Below are 18561 nucleotides of genomic sequence, written 5' to 3'. Positions count from 1 at the left end.
CAGGTACCGTTAGTTTCCTTCATAGACTCACTGATAACACGTCACACGATGATACATGTGATGTGGGGACACAACATCTTGATTATTTTATGTATCCCTTTTGTCTCCAAGAAGTCCTGGCTGTATTCCCCTGCTGAGGACTGAGGAGTTAATGAAGATGCAGTGCTTTAAGATGCAGGAAATGAAATGAGAAAGGGACTGCTTTGCTTTTAATCACCAGTCCCTGTGCTCACCTCTGCAGTGGGACCAGACCAGTCAGAAGGTGCTGCACTCATTCCTTTCTGGGGGGTTTCCTTCAGAATGTCTTGGTTCCTAGCTTTCCTCAATGATACAAATGTCTATATTTCTCAGAACTCAGCCTGTATAAAAGACAGTCACGTTTCCTGCTGTGACACCAATAGGATAACTAAAAATAGCACCAAGGACCATTTCAGGTGCCCATTATGGAGTCACATAAAAGATCTCAGTCTAGAGTATTTACAGCCAACGTGGTAATAGGAGACACTAAGAAGAGGTGGGGGGAAAAGCAAATACCTACTGGCTAGCACCTGGAGAGGATATGATGCTAGGCTTCACAGGCCCTGCTTTACTGACACTCTTAAAACTGCGCCTTCAATGCCTGGTGCAGAGGACTGATTGTAACTATGTCCTCAGCATTTTACTACACACAGACGTGGCACAAAGCAGAGGCTCAGTATTTGTCCACTGAATTAAAGTTCTTGTAACATAACTGGAACAGGCTAAAAAATTTCCTAACAATTAGAGGGCATTTTTTTAAACTCTTAACTTCAGGTCATGAAATTCAACTAACAGATATATTAATCAAAATGATAGACCAGCCGTAACTGTCAGTAGAAGGAATTTCCCCTTTTATTAATTTAAAACAACTTATACTAGGAGCAAGTCAGTCTGCCATTTAGACAAATCACACTATAAGTCTAATTTGTCATCCCCTTACAAAAGTCTTTTAGAAAATTCTTTTTACATTTGTAAATACCTAAAAGCACACTGTGCATTACAAAAATTAGTAAGAAACTCATAAAAACATTCACAAGAAAATTACAGCTGTGGCTCCTTTGTCATCTGCCTGCCCTTATAGAAATGACTCTTTCTACTCTTTAACAGTGCTTTCAAAAAGCACTCAGACATAATTAATAAATAAGACAATTATTTCTTCATTTTCAATGGTAGGCTTTGAGAAGACAGTACAAAAAGTATAAAATAGCCCATTTTCTTACAGTAATGTTAGATTTGAAAGCTAAATGCATTTAAAAGTAGAATAGGCTTTTGTCCATTTAAATGATTCAGTGCTTGTACCCTTCAAATTGATTTTGGGTTATAGTTATATACAAAACAATTAGTCCATGTTTTTCCATTTGGCCCATGCCTAAACTATAAAAAGAAAATTATAGCTATCTCCTCCAAGCTGCTGAGCTATGATGAATGTGGTAATAACCATACTATTTCCACGCCATGGGAGTCTGTGATTATAAGAATAAACATTAAGTATTTTATTTATGGCAAAGATATACTGTGAGCTAAGGTCCAAAATACACACAGACACTTACTAACTAAAGGGAAAAGTACATAAATACATCTTAGACGTGTAACAACAAATACCACCACCCAAGCAGCTTGCTCTCACATTTCTAACCATTTGCTGTCATCTGAACGACCATTTCTAGAATAAACCTGTAAAGACAAGGGCACCCATATTGACAAAGGTATGTCGTTAACTGTAAAGCAAGTATTCAAGTGTACTCATGTGTCTAATAACTAGTTGATGTAAAAAAGCAGCTTTTGGACTTCCCCGGCAGTCCACTGGTTAAGACTCGGTGCTTCCAATGCAAGGGGCTCGGGTTCGATCTCTGGTCGGGGAACTAAGATCCCACATGAGGTGCGGCCAAAAAAGTATTAAAAAAAAAAAAAAAAAAAAGTAAAAAGCAGCTTTTTATGTAAGCATTTTATTCATTCACTCAACATGATAAGCTTTGGATCTGCAAAGTGGAGATACCCACACCTTCACTAAGTTGTTATGGAGATTTCATTGTTAATAGACATTCAATAAATGACAATACTCTTAACAAGTTCCTTTGATGGCTAAGCACTGTACTGGTCACTGGAGGCATTAAGAATATCAAAAGGTCCCCATCCTCAAGAAACTCAGTCTCTAGGACCACCTACCACTGAACAATTCTTGATATGGTTCAACTGCTATTTTATTATTTTTTTTTCTGGTATAATACAGGAGGAGAAATTTTAAGATAAAACACCGACATGTTTTACAAAAAGCTACAAGTTTATTAACATAATATATTCTAAAATATATCAAAGTTTCAAGCAGGTCTTTTTGAATCTCAAATAAGAAATCACAACATTCACTATTAATTGAAAAAATAAAAGGGTAGTGGTGGTCATTCATGGGTTTTAAACAGTCCAAAATGAAAATGCAGAAAACGTTTACTTTGGTGGATCTGTGTTGATGCCATATTTCTCCTTGAGAAGCTTCAACTGTTCTTCCTTCTTCTTTGTGTCCATCTTCTGAAATGCCTGAAAATGTGGTAAGCACCAAAGTTAACAGTTACCAATCTACAGTCAAATGAATTTCACCAATAGCAGTAGCTGGAAAAGAACTCAGGGTACACATCTCCCGTAGTGGTGGTACAGCTCTCTACTAACTCTTACATGGGTTCCCCACGTGATGAGAACCGTGGCCATACTTACCCTGTTGGCATTATAGTACAAAACCACGAGGTATCTGTTGCAAACATTGAATCCTGACAGGTGATCACACGCGTTCTTGGCATCAAAGATGTCTTCATAGACCACATAAGCTGTTCCTCTGGTTTCAGGTGTGTTCCCCCTACCAAGTTGAATCGGACTTAATTAAAATACACATTTACCTGAAAACCACTAGAATAAACAGATACTATGGACAGGTATGCTGGATAAGCCTATAATTTCTCAAAATATGTAATTTTTGTTTTTATTTTAAGTAAAATAACTCAGGTTAAACTTACTGTTATATCAAGAATACTAATATGGCTACTAAAGCAATAGCAGCAAAGAACTAGCTTGAAACTTTCAGTTTTCATGTTCACTGCTCTAGTCTTTCCTACTTCTCATACTAAGAATCAATTTTCAGTTTTACACTGGAAAGCATGCTACCTTAGGAGTGATAGCTGTGATTAGTCAGCAATGTCTAGAATGGGGTTTTTCTTACTATGCATTTATGCAACAGAACCAATACTTTAGTTATTTACCACACTAGTTCCCTTGTTTCTAAAGATTTTGATTTTCTCCCTCACTCTAATTTTAGTTCCAGTCCTTAAAAATAAGACGACCTCGGGATCTCCCTGGCGGTCCAGTGGTTAAGACTCCAAGCTTCCACTGCAGAGGGCACGGGTTCGATCCCTAGTCAGGGAACTTAAGACACATACCACACAGCGTGGCCAAAATAACCCCCCAAAAAACAAAAAAAAACACAAAACAATCTCCATCAATGTAGGGAACAAGTTTCTGGGTAATATTTTACTAAAGTTTACCAAATCCATAAAAATAAAACCATTTCGTGTCTGCAGAAGGAGGTGGGGTTGGAAGGAAGCCCCTACCAGGAGGATAGCAAAATTATAAATGATACACAGGAAAAAAAAAAAAAAAAAGATACACAGGAAAACAGCAACCACCATCCTTTATGGCCAGGAAAGGATGTCCTCCAATGTAAAGAGCCAATGTAGTTTCTTCCACTTTTCTTAGAAGATTCATTGCTTGCTTGCTTATGTATTTACTTATTTATTTGGCTGCACCACGTGGCATGCGGGATCTTAGTTCCCCAACCAGGAACTGAACCTGTGCCCCCTGCAGTGGAAGCTCGGAGTCCTAATCACTGGACCACCAGGGAATTCCCCCAAGATTCATTGCCCTTTTAAAACAAGAGTCAACTCCCAACTTTCACACATTCATTTTTAATAATATCTGCACTTTTATGCATTACACAGCCCTGTGTAGCTGGAGAAAAGGGCTGGGTTTCTGGAGGGATTGGGTTTGAAGTGTGCTTGTTGGTGGGGTTACCTGTGAGCCAGAGCAGAATGCTGGAAGGTGGCTGGAAGTGGAAAGCGGAAGCTGGATCTCACTCATGGATATGGGGCTGCTTCTTGTGTAGGTGTTCCTTGCCACCTCCTCTCCTCACCTCACCAGCTTCCGTTAGGGGGGGAGCTAGGGAAGTGTGAGGAGCAACAAACTGCAGGTGGCAGATGGCCATGTGCTTGTGAGTGGGGACAGCTGGCAGAGGTCCCATTCAGCTTATGCTCCGGTAAGCTAAAGATGGATCCCCTTTCCTCCATCTGTGTTCTATCCACCCAATGCAACTGCAGAATAAGGTTTATTAACTGCCACAGTCCCTGCAGAGGGTCAAGGAAAGGCAGTGGGCCCCACGGGAAGGGGAGGCACCTGCCTAGATTTGATCTAGGACGAGACTACAGTCTTGGGCCCTGGTCAGAGCTTGTGCTTCCTGTAAAAGGGGATGGGATAGGTATAGGGCGCCGGGGTGGCTGGAGGGTGCCAGTGTCTCTCTTTGTCAAACACTCTCACTTTGTCAGGTTACATGGGCCTGATGAAAAATTTTATAATATTCTTTACTCTCTGCAAATAATCTAACAACTCTTGGACTTTTGACTTTTAACCATTTTCTAGAATGCTTTAGGTATGAAAATTGGGACTACCCAAAGGAAAAAAACACTGTCCCAAAGATTTTCCCAAAAAGTCTACCTAATTTTTCCTTCAGAATAAAACCATAAAAAAACTCAACAACAATTTAAGTTCCTTAAGGGCAAACATGACCTTATATTTTATTTTACTCCCACAGTGCTATGCATTCAGCAAGTGCTAATAAGCATTTGAAGGGTGGAGATCTACTTTCTCCTATCAGTTCTCTCACACATCTTTTCTCCGGGAAGCTAACAAAACAAAACAAAACAAAAGCATCTCTCTTCCTTCCTCTTACATCATCTTAGGAAGTAGAATAGGGAGAGACGCTAATTCCATTTTAAAGACTCTCCATCTCAATTTAAAAAAGCAGTACTGATGAACCTAGTGGCAGGGTAGGAATAAAGATGCAGACATAGAGAACAGACTTGAGGGCACGGGGACGGGATGGGGGGGGAACTGGGATGAAGTGAGAGAGTAGCATTGACATATATACACTACCAAATGTAAAATGGATGGCTAGTGGGAAGCTGCTGCATAGCACAGGGAGATCAGCTCGGTGCTCTGTGACCACCTAGAGGAGTGGGATAGGGAGCGGGGAGGGGAGGCTCAAGAAGGAGGGGATATGGGGATATATGTATACATATAGCTGATTCACTTTATTGTACAGCAGAAACTAGCACAACATTGTAAAGCATTTCTACTGCAATGAAGATGTAAAAAAAAAAAGAAAGACTCTCCATCTCAAGAGCCCCAGCCCCTAATTATCAACCTAATATCTTGATCTCCACATTGTAATTTTAATTAAAAACATGTACTTGCTACCTACTATATGTTAAGCACTGAGTCAACATTATTTTCTTGATTGGTGGTAAAAGCTTAAAGTGAAAATAAGAAAACCTAATCGTGTAACTTAACCTCTCTGAGCTTCAGCTGCTTCATGTGTCAAATAGTGACATCAGGCTCCATCACCTGTCCTACCTTACTCATGGCTTTAATAATCAAAAGATGTAACAAGTATGAAAGGGCTTTAAAAAGTTCAAAGCACCTAGAGTCTGCTACATGCCAGGTAAGGTGACCAATTATCCTACATGTGAGGAAAAAGCTGGGCAACTTGTCTAGGGTCACATGGCTAGTAAAAGGGCCTGCAGCAGAATCTTGTCTCCTGAGCCCCAAGTCAGGGATTCTTCTGTACACTATTCTTGTATGTCTAGACCAGGAGTTCTCAATCTAGAGTCCATGTACCCACTGAAATCACTTGCAAAATGTTGTGTGTATTCTGTAGAAAGGGTCAAAAGCTTTTATCAAATATGCAAAGAGGGTTCCTAAAAAGGACAGCTGCTCTGTAACACTTCATTTTCATCCCTGTTTGAGTACCAATGATGATATATTTCTAGCTCTTGGTTTACTTTCTGGAGGGACAGTGATCATTGTAAAGGAGAGTCCTCAAGACCTCAGAGTTCTAAAAGCCATGGAGGAACTCTCAAGTCATAAAAGAAAATGTATTAAGAAAGGGATATCCCAATTAAAAATAAAAAGCTTAGAAATCCTCTTAGATGGACTCAGGTAAATGGCTTATGTATACTAGTTAAAATGACAGCAGCTGTGGTACTGTGTAGAGATTCAATTTAGAATCAGAAGATTTTATGACTAAATAGCTGTGTGAAGCTAGAAAGGTACTTTACTCTCTAAGCCTTAGTAGTCTCACCTGTGAAACAGACACACTCTCACCTCCACACAGGGCTGTAGTGTTGGTGATGCAAACAAAAGCACCTATTACGACAACTGGCATATAGCAGATGTTAAACATCATTTGAAGGTATGAACCCCAATCTTTAGATTAAATTAAAACACGGATTTATGTTATAATTATTTTGCCCTATACTTTTAAATCTTCAATAGAAAGCTATAGTTGAAAAAAAAAGCATTTTTCTCAGTTACTTTTATATCCCTTTGCACAGCTTATTCAGAAATTCTGGAATCAGTAAAGGAGATGGTGAAGAGTGTTGAGAGAGTTAGAGTTAATGCATATAAAAACCACAGTAGAGTACTTCTTAACAAATAGTAGGTATGTAATAAATGTTGGTTCTTCCTCTTCCCATCCCTTCCCCTCAAACCACTCATTACTACTTCATGCGCTCTATAATTTCACAACCACCATTCTTGGCTCTCACTGAGCTGGATCATGAGGGTCTCTGTAGGTGCTTTTGCCTTGGTCTCTAGGCTCTTGGTTAGGCCCTCTGTCAGCTGTAATTCTGAGATTATAAATTACGCAATCATTTTCTTTTTTTTTTTTTTCAATCATTTTCTTTTAAACGACATTTCAAAAGTCTCAGTAAGACTCACACTCTGATTTGACGAATAGGTCCATATTTCCCAAATATATCATACATTTCTTCAGCCGTGATTTTGTAGGGCAAATTTCTTATATACAAAATTCGATTTACTTCAGGTGGAAGTCGAATCTAAAATGAAAAATAATGTGTTGTTATTATGATCAGAGGCAGGAGTGCTATCATTTTAAAAAAAAATTCTCACAATAAATTCTAATAAAGATGATGCATAATTTTTATAAGCCAAGAATAAGAATTATAATCTGATATTACTGAAAATGGCATGCTCTTTGGAAAAGCAACTGGGCATTGGTTTTAGGGAGGACTATTAGTAGGAACTAATAAGGGGCTACTACAAAACCCAGGTTTTCAGTCACTACAGGTAAACAAAGATCTCCAACCTCATTTAAAAGTCCTCAATGCCACAGACATGTGTGGGAAAGAACAAGGGAACTGTTTCTGTCTGCTGGATAATAAAACTCCCACTGATGACCATTCTCTGGTCTTCTCAGGAATTTGTTCTATCAATGATCTCTTTCTTTTGAATTTACAGCCTTTCCCTCACCATTGGCTTCTTTTATTACTCATGTGAGCAGCTGCTTATGTACTCCCAACTGTTATACAAAACACTTATTTGGATCCCTCTTCATTCACTCAAATATTTAATGAGTGCCTTCGTTATATATACACCAGGCAAGGTATTAGGATTACAGAGTGAAGGAAAAAAAGACAAGTTTTCTGCCTTTCCTGAATTTATCAGCCCTCTATTTGCTATCCTATCTTGCTCCTTTTTTTTCTTTTCTCTCAGTCAAGCATCTGAAAAGAGGCAGGTTATACTCACTGCTTCATATTCTTTACTTCATAACACTCATCAACCTACCACAATCTAGCTCCTACTCCAGCACGCTGATGAAAAATGCTTTTATGCACTAAGACCTTTCACTTGCAGTGACTTGCAGTGACTGTTCTTTTTTTTTGCATTAAAAAATTTTTTTTTGGAGTATAGTATTCAATTCTCATCAACTTAATTTCTCTGACGCTTCTGACACTGTTGACTATTACGTTTTTGACTGTTCTTGACACTCTATTTCCTTGGATTCCTCCTAACTCTCTGGCTAGTTGTTCTCAGTCTTCTTTGTCATTAAGATAGGCTCTTCCACAGAGTTTCACCTTTAGACTTCTTTTCTTGACTCTCTGTATACTCCCCTTAACTCTACATTCTCTTAACCACACACGTTTTCCACACCGAGTTGATGACTCTCAAATATGTATCTCCCGTCCAGATTTCACTCCTGTGCTTATTAACATACTTAATTACATACTAGACATTAATTTGCTCAATAACTATTAAACTGGCAACTACTTCAGGCATTAACCTAAGTGTTGTATAAATGGAAGAATAAGATACTTATTCCCTGCCCTCAAACTAGTGGTGGTGACAAATGGTAAACAAATAAGTACAATAAAGTTTTAGACTTTAAGATTTAAGGTTAAGTTCAAATAGATGATAAACACTGTCAGACAATCACAATATACTTCTCTAGTAAATCTGCTTTCTCACTCTGCAAGAGACTATATCACATTTTCCCTTCTTTCCTCAAACCTTACCATCACCACTCCCTCTAACATCCGAGTTGAGCTGTATCCTCTCTTCCCTGCTCATCCCAGGTGATAACCTTGGCTCTTGCTTATTGGAGAAAATAGATATGACCAAATGGTAAGTACTTTATATTCAATATACATTCATCTATATCCAGCCACTTTCCCTCTCAGTGCTATGCCAACCCCTCACCTACCCCAAACTACTCCTGAACTTAACCCACCTTTCTCCTACATCATCAGTTTCTTCCGCTCTACTGGATCATTCTCATTGGCATACAAATACACCTTATATCACACATCCTAAAAAAAGTTAACTATCATCCAATTTCTCTTCTCCCTATTTACGAGAAAATTTGTGGAAAGAGCTGTCTCCATTTTCTCAACTTCTACCTTCTTTTCATCCCACCGCATCCCACATTTCATCCACTGAAATGATTATCATCAAAGTTACCAAAAATCTTCATCTCACTATATTTAACTGTCTTCACCTTACTGTACCTCTCAGCATCTTAAGAGCTGACTACTCTCTTTCTCCTAAGACAATTTTTCTTAGGTTTCCATAACACCCCGACTCCCTAATATTACAATGTAAGCAGCAGGCCTTTCTGTTTTATTCTAGGTATCTCCGATACCTAGACTAGTGTCTGGCACATAGTAAGTGTTCAATAAATATGCCTAATTTATTGTATCCTATCTCTCAAGTCTGGTATATACTAGGTGCTCAAAATTATCACTGAAAACATTAATGAAGGATCCAAAAAGCTCCACGATCTGAGGAGACTTCCAGGTTCCAGCTGCCTGTTAAGCATAAGTTATTTATTGCGGACTCATCTGTGCTATCGACTTTTAGGCCGAGGAGAAGATCCTGACGCCAGGTCCTAGGTGCAGGTGAAGCAACACAGGCTGTTAACACTATCACTGACACTAGGATAACAGACTTAAAGGAACTCTCAAAAGGGGTAGGGGCGGAAGTGTGGCTCAAGCAGCACATCCCTAAGGACCGGTCCAGGATGGAATCCCCCCTGACATGTCAGTAACTTCTGCGCTTCCCCGCCTAGGGGACGGAGGAGGGCCAAGAATGCTCTGATGACGCCGCTGAGAAAGCCCAGCAGCGAAGTGCTCCCCCTCCTCGGCAGAAGTCCCAGACACTCACGTTGGCTCTCTTGGCCGCTTGCATCGCCATCTTGGCAGGCTGATGAGGTTACCGCAGCAAACACTTGAATTCCTCCGCACTCCTCCGGAGCTAGCTCAGCTTCGAGTGCAACAAGGCGTCAGACGCAAGACAACAACGTCCAGACCCCGCCGGAAGCTGTTCTAACACACCGGAATACCACCATCTCACGCCGAAACGTGCTGACGTAGTCTCCCCTTAGGAAAAGACTCCGGGGCAAAACGGGGCTGAGAGACTTAAGAGGCCGGAAGCTTGAAAGGCGGGGCCTGGGCTTAAGAAGGGGCGGTGTTCCGGTCGGGGCGGCCCAGAGCAGCGGAAGCTGGCAGAAGGGGGTGGGGCCTGAGGAGAGCTGTGAGAGATGGGTCTGCGCCTGGGTGAGTTGCCGGAGAGGGCGGGGACTAGAGTGGGGTCCGGGCCTGCGGGGCGCGCGTTGCTGTGCAGGGGACGCGTGGGTGTGCCTGGGCCCCTGACAGTGCACGAAGCCGAGCCTGCAGGGTTCTGGCTGGTTGGGTCGTGGCCGACGCTGTACTCCGTACCCAGAATCACTTGCGCTGGCGCAGCCCCCGAAGTTCAGCATCACCTGACCGGGCCTCTTCTGTAATCCCCTCGGCGATGCCCGTCCCGACTCCCACCTCACCCCCACCCTGACGGCCCCAGTCCACGCGCCACTCTTCAAGTCCACTCTTTATTTCCTTAGACCGGCTTTACACTGATCATTTGAGGCTGGGAGAGGAATAGGGGATTACAGGCGAGCCTGGTGTAGCACCCGGTCGGCTGAGTACTGTGAATTTTCTCCAAGTTTGCTCTTGGAAGACCTGAGGTAGCCTTGTCCTGTACTGCCCTTCCTCCTTCAGTGGGGCAGCTCCAGGACGATTTTGCCTACATTCTTGTTGGTCTCCATGTACGCATGGGCTTCTTGGATTTCAGTTATGGGGTAGACTCTGTCCAGAACCGGCAGTAAACGTTGAGGGTTCCCGGTGGAGAAGTGAGGCAGAATTTGCTCTGTGAAAGCCTTCACCAGCATCTGCTTGTACTAAGATAAGGAAAAGGAGACCATCAGCCTGGACAGAGGCCTTACCTTGCCACTCCCCACCCTGCTTAGTCTTTCTGCTTTCTCTGAAACTTGTACCGATCTGAAAAGTCACACAAGGGTATGTAATCCCTTCACTACCAGCATGTATGTGCATGTCCCTAGATTTGCAAGCTCTGTTCTGTCCCAGATAAAGACCAAAGCTTGGAGAAAATATTAGTGTCACTGAAAGCTGAAGGGCTGTTTTTAAATAAAGACTTCCAAGCAGGAGGCAGCCACAGACAGGACTTAATATAGGCTCAATTCAAAAGGGATGCTTAACCTCTGCTATCCCCCAGCAGGTGTGAAACCCTGTTATGAAACTCCCAAAGCTGGCACCTGCTGGAATGCCACGCAGAAAAGATTTCATGAATGTATAATCTGTTAAAGGTAGAAGCTTACTAACCTTACTTACCTAAGAGGCTTTCTTAGCACACTGAGAACAGTTCTGCCTTTGAAAACAAAGTCTTGGAACTATTAGTAGTATTTCCTAATATGGTCAATGCTTTGTTCATTGTTATAAAGTTTACATAATACATTACCCTCTTTCCAAGATGTTGAGGCCTTTATCAACCAATTTTAATTAGTTCTGTGAAATTAGGTTACCTATTTATCCACAGAGGGGCAGGTTTCTATTAATACATAGGCTCTCTAACTTAATATATGATCTTACTTTCTCAGGATTATGTGAATGAATCACACTTTAATGGATCATAGTTAAATCACGTTTTCTTTTCACCCATCACTCACCTTTTTGTCCCTAGATCTTAGCAGACTGGTGATCAGACTTCCTCTTTTAAAAAGCAGCTTTGAAAACAGAGGCCCACTGATGTCAGCACCTCCCATCAGACCATAGAGAACCCAGCGACCATCAAGAGCCAGGCAGTTGACATTTTTCTCCCAGTAGGAGCCGCCTATGCAGTCTAGAATAAGGTTGACTCCAGCGCCTTTCACATGAAACACAGATATGTGATGCTAGTCAGACACAGAAAGCTTGGTGTAAAGTAAGATTACATGGTATATTTGTGGAAATATGGGTATAAATAAATACAAGTGCCAGCAGTAAATCTATAGGTTGGAACTCAAAACATTGCTTATAGAAACATGGATGTAAATGGAGTTTAGTTGGCTGAACTCTATTATACACGTGTGATATAGTTCATATTTTATGATCCCTGCCACAGCAGGAGGGAAATGGGGCAGCACCACGATCTGGTATTTCCCCTGACCTCCACGTAAGTAGAGAACCCACTGGCACCCAGGGGAACAGGGGAGATCCACCCCAGGCTACAGGACAGGCTAGTCCATATCTAAATTATCAAGTGTCTGAGCTGGGCTGCCTGAATCATGGCTTTGCTAGCTTTGTTTTCATCTCTCCTTTTAGACTCATGTGGAACAATGGAAGGGTATGAGCCAAATATATGCAGATTCAGTTTCAGAATATAGAGGCATACACATCTACTCACCCATTTAGGGAGCTACCTACCCAAGCCTACTCTGACCAGCTCCAAACTGGTTTCTGCTCCTGTTAATTCACTGCAGAGTGGCTGGTTGGGAAAAAGAGGTCCTGAATAATTCCAGGCCAACTCTGTGTGATGATCCACTTTCTGAAAAGTGTATGAATCATATCACTTACAAGAATGCACAGGAAAATCATCTTAGTCCTAAATACTGCCTGCCTGTCTCCAATGGTCAAACACCAGAGTACTAGAATTTGGCCTGGGCAGTTGTTGTGCTTTTAGCAGAGGGAAGACAGATCCAGAGGCAACTCTGAGGCTGGCGAGGATTTTATTTAATCATCTCTGAAACTCCCGCTGAATTGCAGAAGCTTTATTTACCTTTGCTGAATTTCAGTGTTGCTTCAGAAAAATCCTCTTCTTTGTAATTGAATCCAGCAGCTGCTCCGAGCTTTTCTGCCATTTGAAGCTTGTGCTGGGAGCCAGCTGTGACCAGAGGAATAGCTCCAGCCATCCGGGTAAGTTGGATGGCAGCTGTGCCCACACCACTTGCTCCTGCATGGATTAGCACAGAGTCTCCAGCCTGAACATTTCCTGCGACAGAAAGTACAGGAACCATTTTCTTTACTTTGCAACTGCTACGCATTCTCCACATAGGCTTATTCTACCATGATCACCTGGCCCTGGGACCACCAAATGTCAAATCTCTGGCTGTTTTGAGAGAACATATTGACTTTTTGTCTTACTGCCTCTGGTCAGAGTGGGAAACAACTTTTGGAAACAGTTATTAGCAGCCACATCCATAATCTCTGTTTTACCTATGAAATAATACCAAAACATATCTCTGACCTATATCTGAGTAAGAATAACCACCATTCCCGCTGTCACTACCTGAAGCCAGCCCCTCTTCAGTCTGAAACCGGCCTCCAGCTGGTCTCACAAATCCAGGCACCACACACAGCCACCAGGCTCCTCCTGAAATGGAGCTTTCATTATGTCACTTTCTCCTCAAAATGTCAAGTGGCTCTTGATTGGCTTTCGTGTCAAGTCCAGATAGCCTGCCATTCAAGGCCACCACAATCTAGTCCCAGTCTCATCTTTCATAAATTACAATTGTCATCCTTCACTTCTGAGTGAAGCAGCTGATCTCACCTTGACCCTCTTAGGCCACCTTGGTATGCCATCTGTCCATCACAGCTCTACCACCCTTCAAGGCCTTCTGTTCCAGAAAGCCTTCTCTGACCACCTTTGCCCACACCAACTTTTCCCATCTTGAGCTTCTATTGTAGTTAGAGACAGGGCCACCCTTCCAAACACTGTGGTTGTCTTGCCAGTTACACTGAGTTCCCCAAAGCCAGGGACCCTCATGTAAGCTCTTTGCTGGCCTCAGTGGGATTGGGGAGGAATTAAAGAGTTGATTGAATGGCTCCTTCTCCTGTGCTAGTGCTCCCAGAGAGAAGCTTAGCATGACTGAGAAGCTGGGACTACTGCTGGGCTTACAGTGTGAAGACGTGCACAGGCCTTTCATCCAGTGCTTTCCAGGTTTTCTATGTGCTAACCATGATTTTCAGCCTCAATATTGCTGCACAGTATGAGGACCTGATACTACTGATGGTACAGTAGGCTGAGGTGCTGGGGTTGGGTGTGGCTCAGTGGCCAGATCAAAGCTGCCCTGCAGGACTGTTGGGTTTTGAGGTGGCTGAGTCATGAAGAAATTGAACCATGCTGTATGGAGTGAGCATGAGGTAGGGTGGGGTGGTCCTTACCCAAGAGATGTAACAGTTGGAAGGCGGTGAGCCAGGCCTCTGGGATGGCTGCAGCCTGGGGCATGGTCAGTCCTTCCGGGATGGGCATGAGGAGCCCTTCAGGGACAGTGACATACTGAGCCTGGCCCCCGCTAGGCAGCAGAACCATGGCTGGGTCCCCAATCTTCCAGTGTCCCTGGCAGCCAGGCCCCTGCTCTGCCACGTGTCCAGATGCCTCGAGTCCCAAAATGTTGCTGGCTCCTGGGGGTGGGGCATACTGGCCTTGTCTCTGCAGAGAAAGGGTGCACTAAGTAGTAAACATGATCAGAAGTCTGTGTGTCACCATCCCTGGCCCTCTTCCCATAGCCCCTTTTTTATTTCAAGACAAAGTTCAGGGTAAAGTTAGGTTTTTTAATTCAAGAAAAAAGAGAAGAGAGGTGATTTGTTTCATGCAAATAAGAGACTGTAGTTCCCATAATCAGTGGATGTCTAACTGGTAGAGTCCTTCGCTGTTTCTCTCATCTAAACCCCTTGTTTTACAAATGAAGAAACTGAGACCTGGGCAGGGAAATGACTCGTCCAAGGTGGCAAAGCAAATTAATAGCAAGTCTGGGAATAAAACCGTGGACTCCTTTTCTTTTTAATTTAATTTAATTAATTATTTTTTTTATACAGCAGATTCTTATTAGTTATCTATTTTATACATATTAGTGTATATATGTCAACCCCAATCTCCCAATTCATCCCACCACCACTTCTGAGCACCCCCGCTTTCCCCCCTTGGTGTCCATACGTTTGTTCTCTACATCTGTGTCTCTATTTCTGCCTTGCAAACCAAACTGTGGACTCCTTAATGATAGTTCTCATATATCAAGTGCCAGGCTCTGTACTCGCTCAGCACAATCCTCAGAAGCCTCCAACCAGACGCTTGAGACCAGAGGGACTGAACTAGGAGTGTGTATCCGAACCATTTGAGGAGCTTTTTCAAAGTACACATGCCTGGGTCCTGGTCCTATTTCTTTTGAATAAGTGCCCCCTGTGATTCTGGTGTACATTTCTTAATTCAAAAAATGCAGCTGGCCTAGTTTAGTGCCCCAAAAAGAAGTCAGAAGAAAATTCTTAGAGTACTGCCCCCTGCCAGCTCTGGGACCCTCAGAGTGGAAAGAATACAGACTTTGGAGCCTTAAGACAAAGACCTCAATTTGAATCACAGTTCCCCTGGTTACTAGTGTGTGGCCTTGGGGGGACTTCCCTGGTGGCGCAGTGGTTAAGAATCTGCCTGCCATTGCAGGGGACACGGGTTCGATCCCTGGCCCAAGAAGATCCCACAGGCCACAGTGCAACTAAGCCCGTGCGCCACAACTACTGAGCCTGCTCTCTAAAGCCTGCGAGCCACAACTACTGAAGCCCGTGTGCCTAGAGCCTGTGCTCCACAATAAGAGAAGCCACCGCAACGAGAAGCCCGCGCAACGAAGAGTAGCCCCCACTGGCCGCAACTAGAGAAAACCTGAGCGCAGCTACGAAGACCCAACGCAGCCAAAAATAAATATAGTGTGTGGCCTTGGGCTCATTGCTGAACCTCTCTGACCCTCAGTTTCTTTATCTGTCGAATACAAATGGTGAACAGGGCTGACTGAGGAGTAAAGGAGATAGAGCAAGGTCTAACACGTGCACACACACACCCTCAACAAATGGTAGTTCCAGTCTCCTTATCTGGAAACCTGAGCAGACAATGGTTTGATGCAGGGTGGACTCTGCTGTGCACATACCCCTGTATTTTGTGTAAACAACGGAGGCTAAGTGGTTCTAGTTTCAGAACCCCCAGCACTGCACATCATGATGAGCATTTATGGTAGTGCCCTAGGTCTTTCCTTCATCTGGTGAATGTTTATTGAAGAACCTGGAGTCCCGCCCAGTCCCAGCCGCTGCCAGACCCCTGGGTACCTGGAGTAAGTCCGCCCGGTTCAGGGCGCTGGCTGCCACCTTCAGGAGGACTTCACCCTCTCCTGGGCTTGGCTTGGCCACTTCCTTCAAGTAAAGGTTTTCTGGTCCTCCCGGCTTATCAAAGTGCACAGCTAACATGTTCTCTGAGGACACAGGGTAGACCGAGGTTCTTTGAGGGGCGCAGCGACCCCTGCCGGCCAGCGGCCTCCCTCAGTCCGTCCGGCCCCCGCCCCCTGAGCTCCTTCCCGCGGGGCCCCTGCAGCCTCCGGACCGACCCCAAGCGGAGGACACAGACTGGGACGAGGTGCAGAGAGGATGGCCGTGCGGGTTGGCTGCGGCGGAGCAGGAAGACACTGAAGAGCGTCAGGCAAGTTTCACTCCCCCGCCCGGGTCACTGGAGCCCGTGAAAGTTACTTACTTGCTCCGGGTGGGCCCCTTTGCTGCTCCGGGTGACGCGGCGCGATCCTGCGCCCCCTGCGAGTCCTCGGAGCAGAATCCTGGAGCAGTGGCGCTGCCTCGGCCACCACCACAATGGACGGCTAGACTCTGGGTAGTGCAAGCGGTGGGGCTGACCCTCCCCTTCTTCCTTCTCCTCCTTGCCCTTTAAAATGCAAAGCTAGTGGCGGCAAATCAGATTTTCTTTAACTTTGAGCCTCTGGAATCTAGTCTTTCTCTTGGTTTGGCGTGAAATGCTGTTCCAGCCCTCACTTTGAGAAAACTTTCCTCTCTAGGCAACAAGACGCGAACTCTTGGCAGGCGATCGGTCCATTTCCCAGTCAGACCAGGCTTTTAGCCCATTGGCGCTTTAAGTCTGGCTTCCTGCCCTTCTTGTGGGCAGGCGTCCCGAGTAGGGTGGGCAAGCAGGGTGCTGCTCAGAAAAAAGAGGAGCATTAGGGACAAAGGGAAGGTAAAACAGTCCCGGGATTCTTGTCACTTCTGCGGTTCCTCCAGTCTTTCCTGGGGATGAGGGAGCGGCCTCTGGAAGACGCTGCCCAGTGAGGCAATTTAGCCTGGTTAAAAGCTGTATAAATAGGCTACATCAGGGTTTCTCAACCTTGCCGCAATTGACATTTTGGACTAAATTTTTTTGTTGTGAAAGACTGTCCTGTGCAGCTTGGGATGTTTAGCAGCAGCCCTGGTCTCCACCCACTAGATCAACAACACCCCTATCTAGTTGTGACAATAAAAAAATGTGTCAGCATTGCCGGATATACCCTGGGGGGCAAAACTGCTTCTAGTCAAAAACCACTGGGTTAGAAGAATACACACATATGTGCGCCTGTATAAAAACAAGATAGGTAGCTTTTTTTTCCCCCCCGAAGTGCTTTATAATTTACCACCTCTTCTCTTATTTGATCTTCATAACACTTTCTAAAAAGGAACTGAGATGTAGCAAGATTAATTTGGTTTCAAGTGGCACATAGCTGATGAGTGTCAGAGCCAGGAATCAAACTCATATCTCCTGGTCCTTGTCCAGGGCTCTGTAGTAGAAAGAAAGGCTGCCTGGGGCAACAGTCTCTCCTATCAATTACAAAACCTCCTTTCTCTCTTTATTTACATCCCTCTGCTGAGCACATCTCTTGCAAGAAGGTTACCCAAATTACATATTTTTATAAGGCCTGTTTTCCAGAAATGCCTGTCAGCCGCTGTCCCTCCTCTTGCCATCTATGTCAAAGCCATCATTGCAAGAAAAGGGACAGAAGAAGCTGAACAGTGTATTCAGGGAGAAGGTCCATATGAGGCTTTTCTGGAAACTTTGTGGTGGGTATTTCTTGCTACTTTTGTGGGTAGGCTCTAGTGTCTCAGAGGGACCATGTCCCAGGGAGGGCAGGAAACTTCTGCTGCTGGCTCCCTGGTAATTAAAGGATAAGATCCAAACTCAGTAGTCTGGCACTTGTGGTCATATTCTCTCTCTCCTTTCTAGAGAAAACCTACTCATTCTTCAGGACCCTGCTTATGCATCTTCTCTGAGGATTCTCCAGAGGGCATTTTCTCCCCCACCCTTACCTCTTTGGTCTAGGTAAGAACCAAATTTGAAGAATAATGTCAGAGTTTCTGGACATGGAATGGAAAACAGTGGACCCTGGGAAAAAGCTTGACTTGTAGAGATTTATAGGAAGGTGACTATCTCTTAAGAGTGTAAGCCAAGTCTCTAGCTTAATGGCTGGGCCCTCTCTGTCTTTTGACAGGGAGTCAAAAGAGCAAGGCGTCTTCTTGACATTTTTATATACCCCCAGCCTACAAAGGTAGAGACCACTTCCCCTTTCACCATCTGTGGACCTGTCATAGTAGTTTAGGGTGTTCCAGCAATCAGAAAATAACTCATCTAATGGGAGCCAGCTGCCAGTCAAGATCTGTTGGAATGAATTAAATATATGCCCAGCAAAATAGAGCAACTGGCAGATTCTTAACCACTGGGCCACCAGGGAAGTCCCCCGGGTCTTTTTAAATTGTATAAAATCTTAGAGTATGTGGAAGAATAAACTCCCCCAAATGGCCAAGAAATATATGAAAAACAATAGTAAGGAAGACATAT

The 18561-nt window shown here is 43.8% G+C and overlaps 2 protein-coding genes across 4 annotated transcripts; both read right to left on the bottom strand.

The window, feature by feature from the left end:
* Positions 1-2278: 2278 nt before the first annotated feature.
* On the bottom strand, positions 2279-10018 carry SF3B6 (splicing factor 3b subunit 6). Its single transcript, XM_082427530.1, has 4 exons — positions 9793-10018; positions 7051-7169; positions 2725-2863; positions 2279-2550 (listed from the first exon to the last, which is right to left on the bottom strand). Exons 1-4 carry the CDS (start codon positions 9820-9822, stop codon positions 2461-2463), a joined length of 378 nt encoding a protein of 125 aa, XP_082283656.1. The 5' UTR covers positions 9823-10018; the 3' UTR covers positions 2279-2460.
* Positions 10019-10481: 463 nt separating this feature from the next.
* On the bottom strand, positions 10482-17930 carry TP53I3 (tumor protein p53 inducible protein 3). 3 transcript variants are annotated; one of them, XM_082427479.1, is made up of 6 exons: positions 16444-17930; positions 16026-16168; positions 14103-14388; positions 12718-12930; positions 11630-11826; positions 10482-10843 (listed from the first exon to the last, which is right to left on the bottom strand). In XM_082427479.1, the coding sequence occupies exons 2-6, from the start codon at positions 16161-16163 to the stop codon at positions 10661-10663; spliced, it is 1017 nt and encodes a 338-aa protein (XP_082283605.1). In that variant the 5' UTR covers positions 16164-16168; positions 16444-17930; the 3' UTR covers positions 10482-10660. The 3 variants fall into 3 exon arrangements, with proteins under 3 accessions (XP_082283605.1, XP_082283607.1, XP_082283606.1); XM_082427481.1 differs by having other exon boundaries at positions 14103-14370; positions 16444-17926; XM_082427480.1 differs by lacking the exon at positions 16444-17930 and having other exon boundaries at positions 16026-16175.
* Positions 17931-18561: the final 631 nt, after the last annotated feature.

Source organism: Balaenoptera physalus (assembly GCF_965194825.1).
Source record: "Balaenoptera physalus genome assembly, chromosome: 15".
Taxonomy (NCBI): domain Eukaryota; kingdom Metazoa; phylum Chordata; class Mammalia; order Artiodactyla; family Balaenopteridae; genus Balaenoptera; species Balaenoptera physalus.
This window is presented reverse-complemented; position numbering and strand designations above follow the sequence as displayed.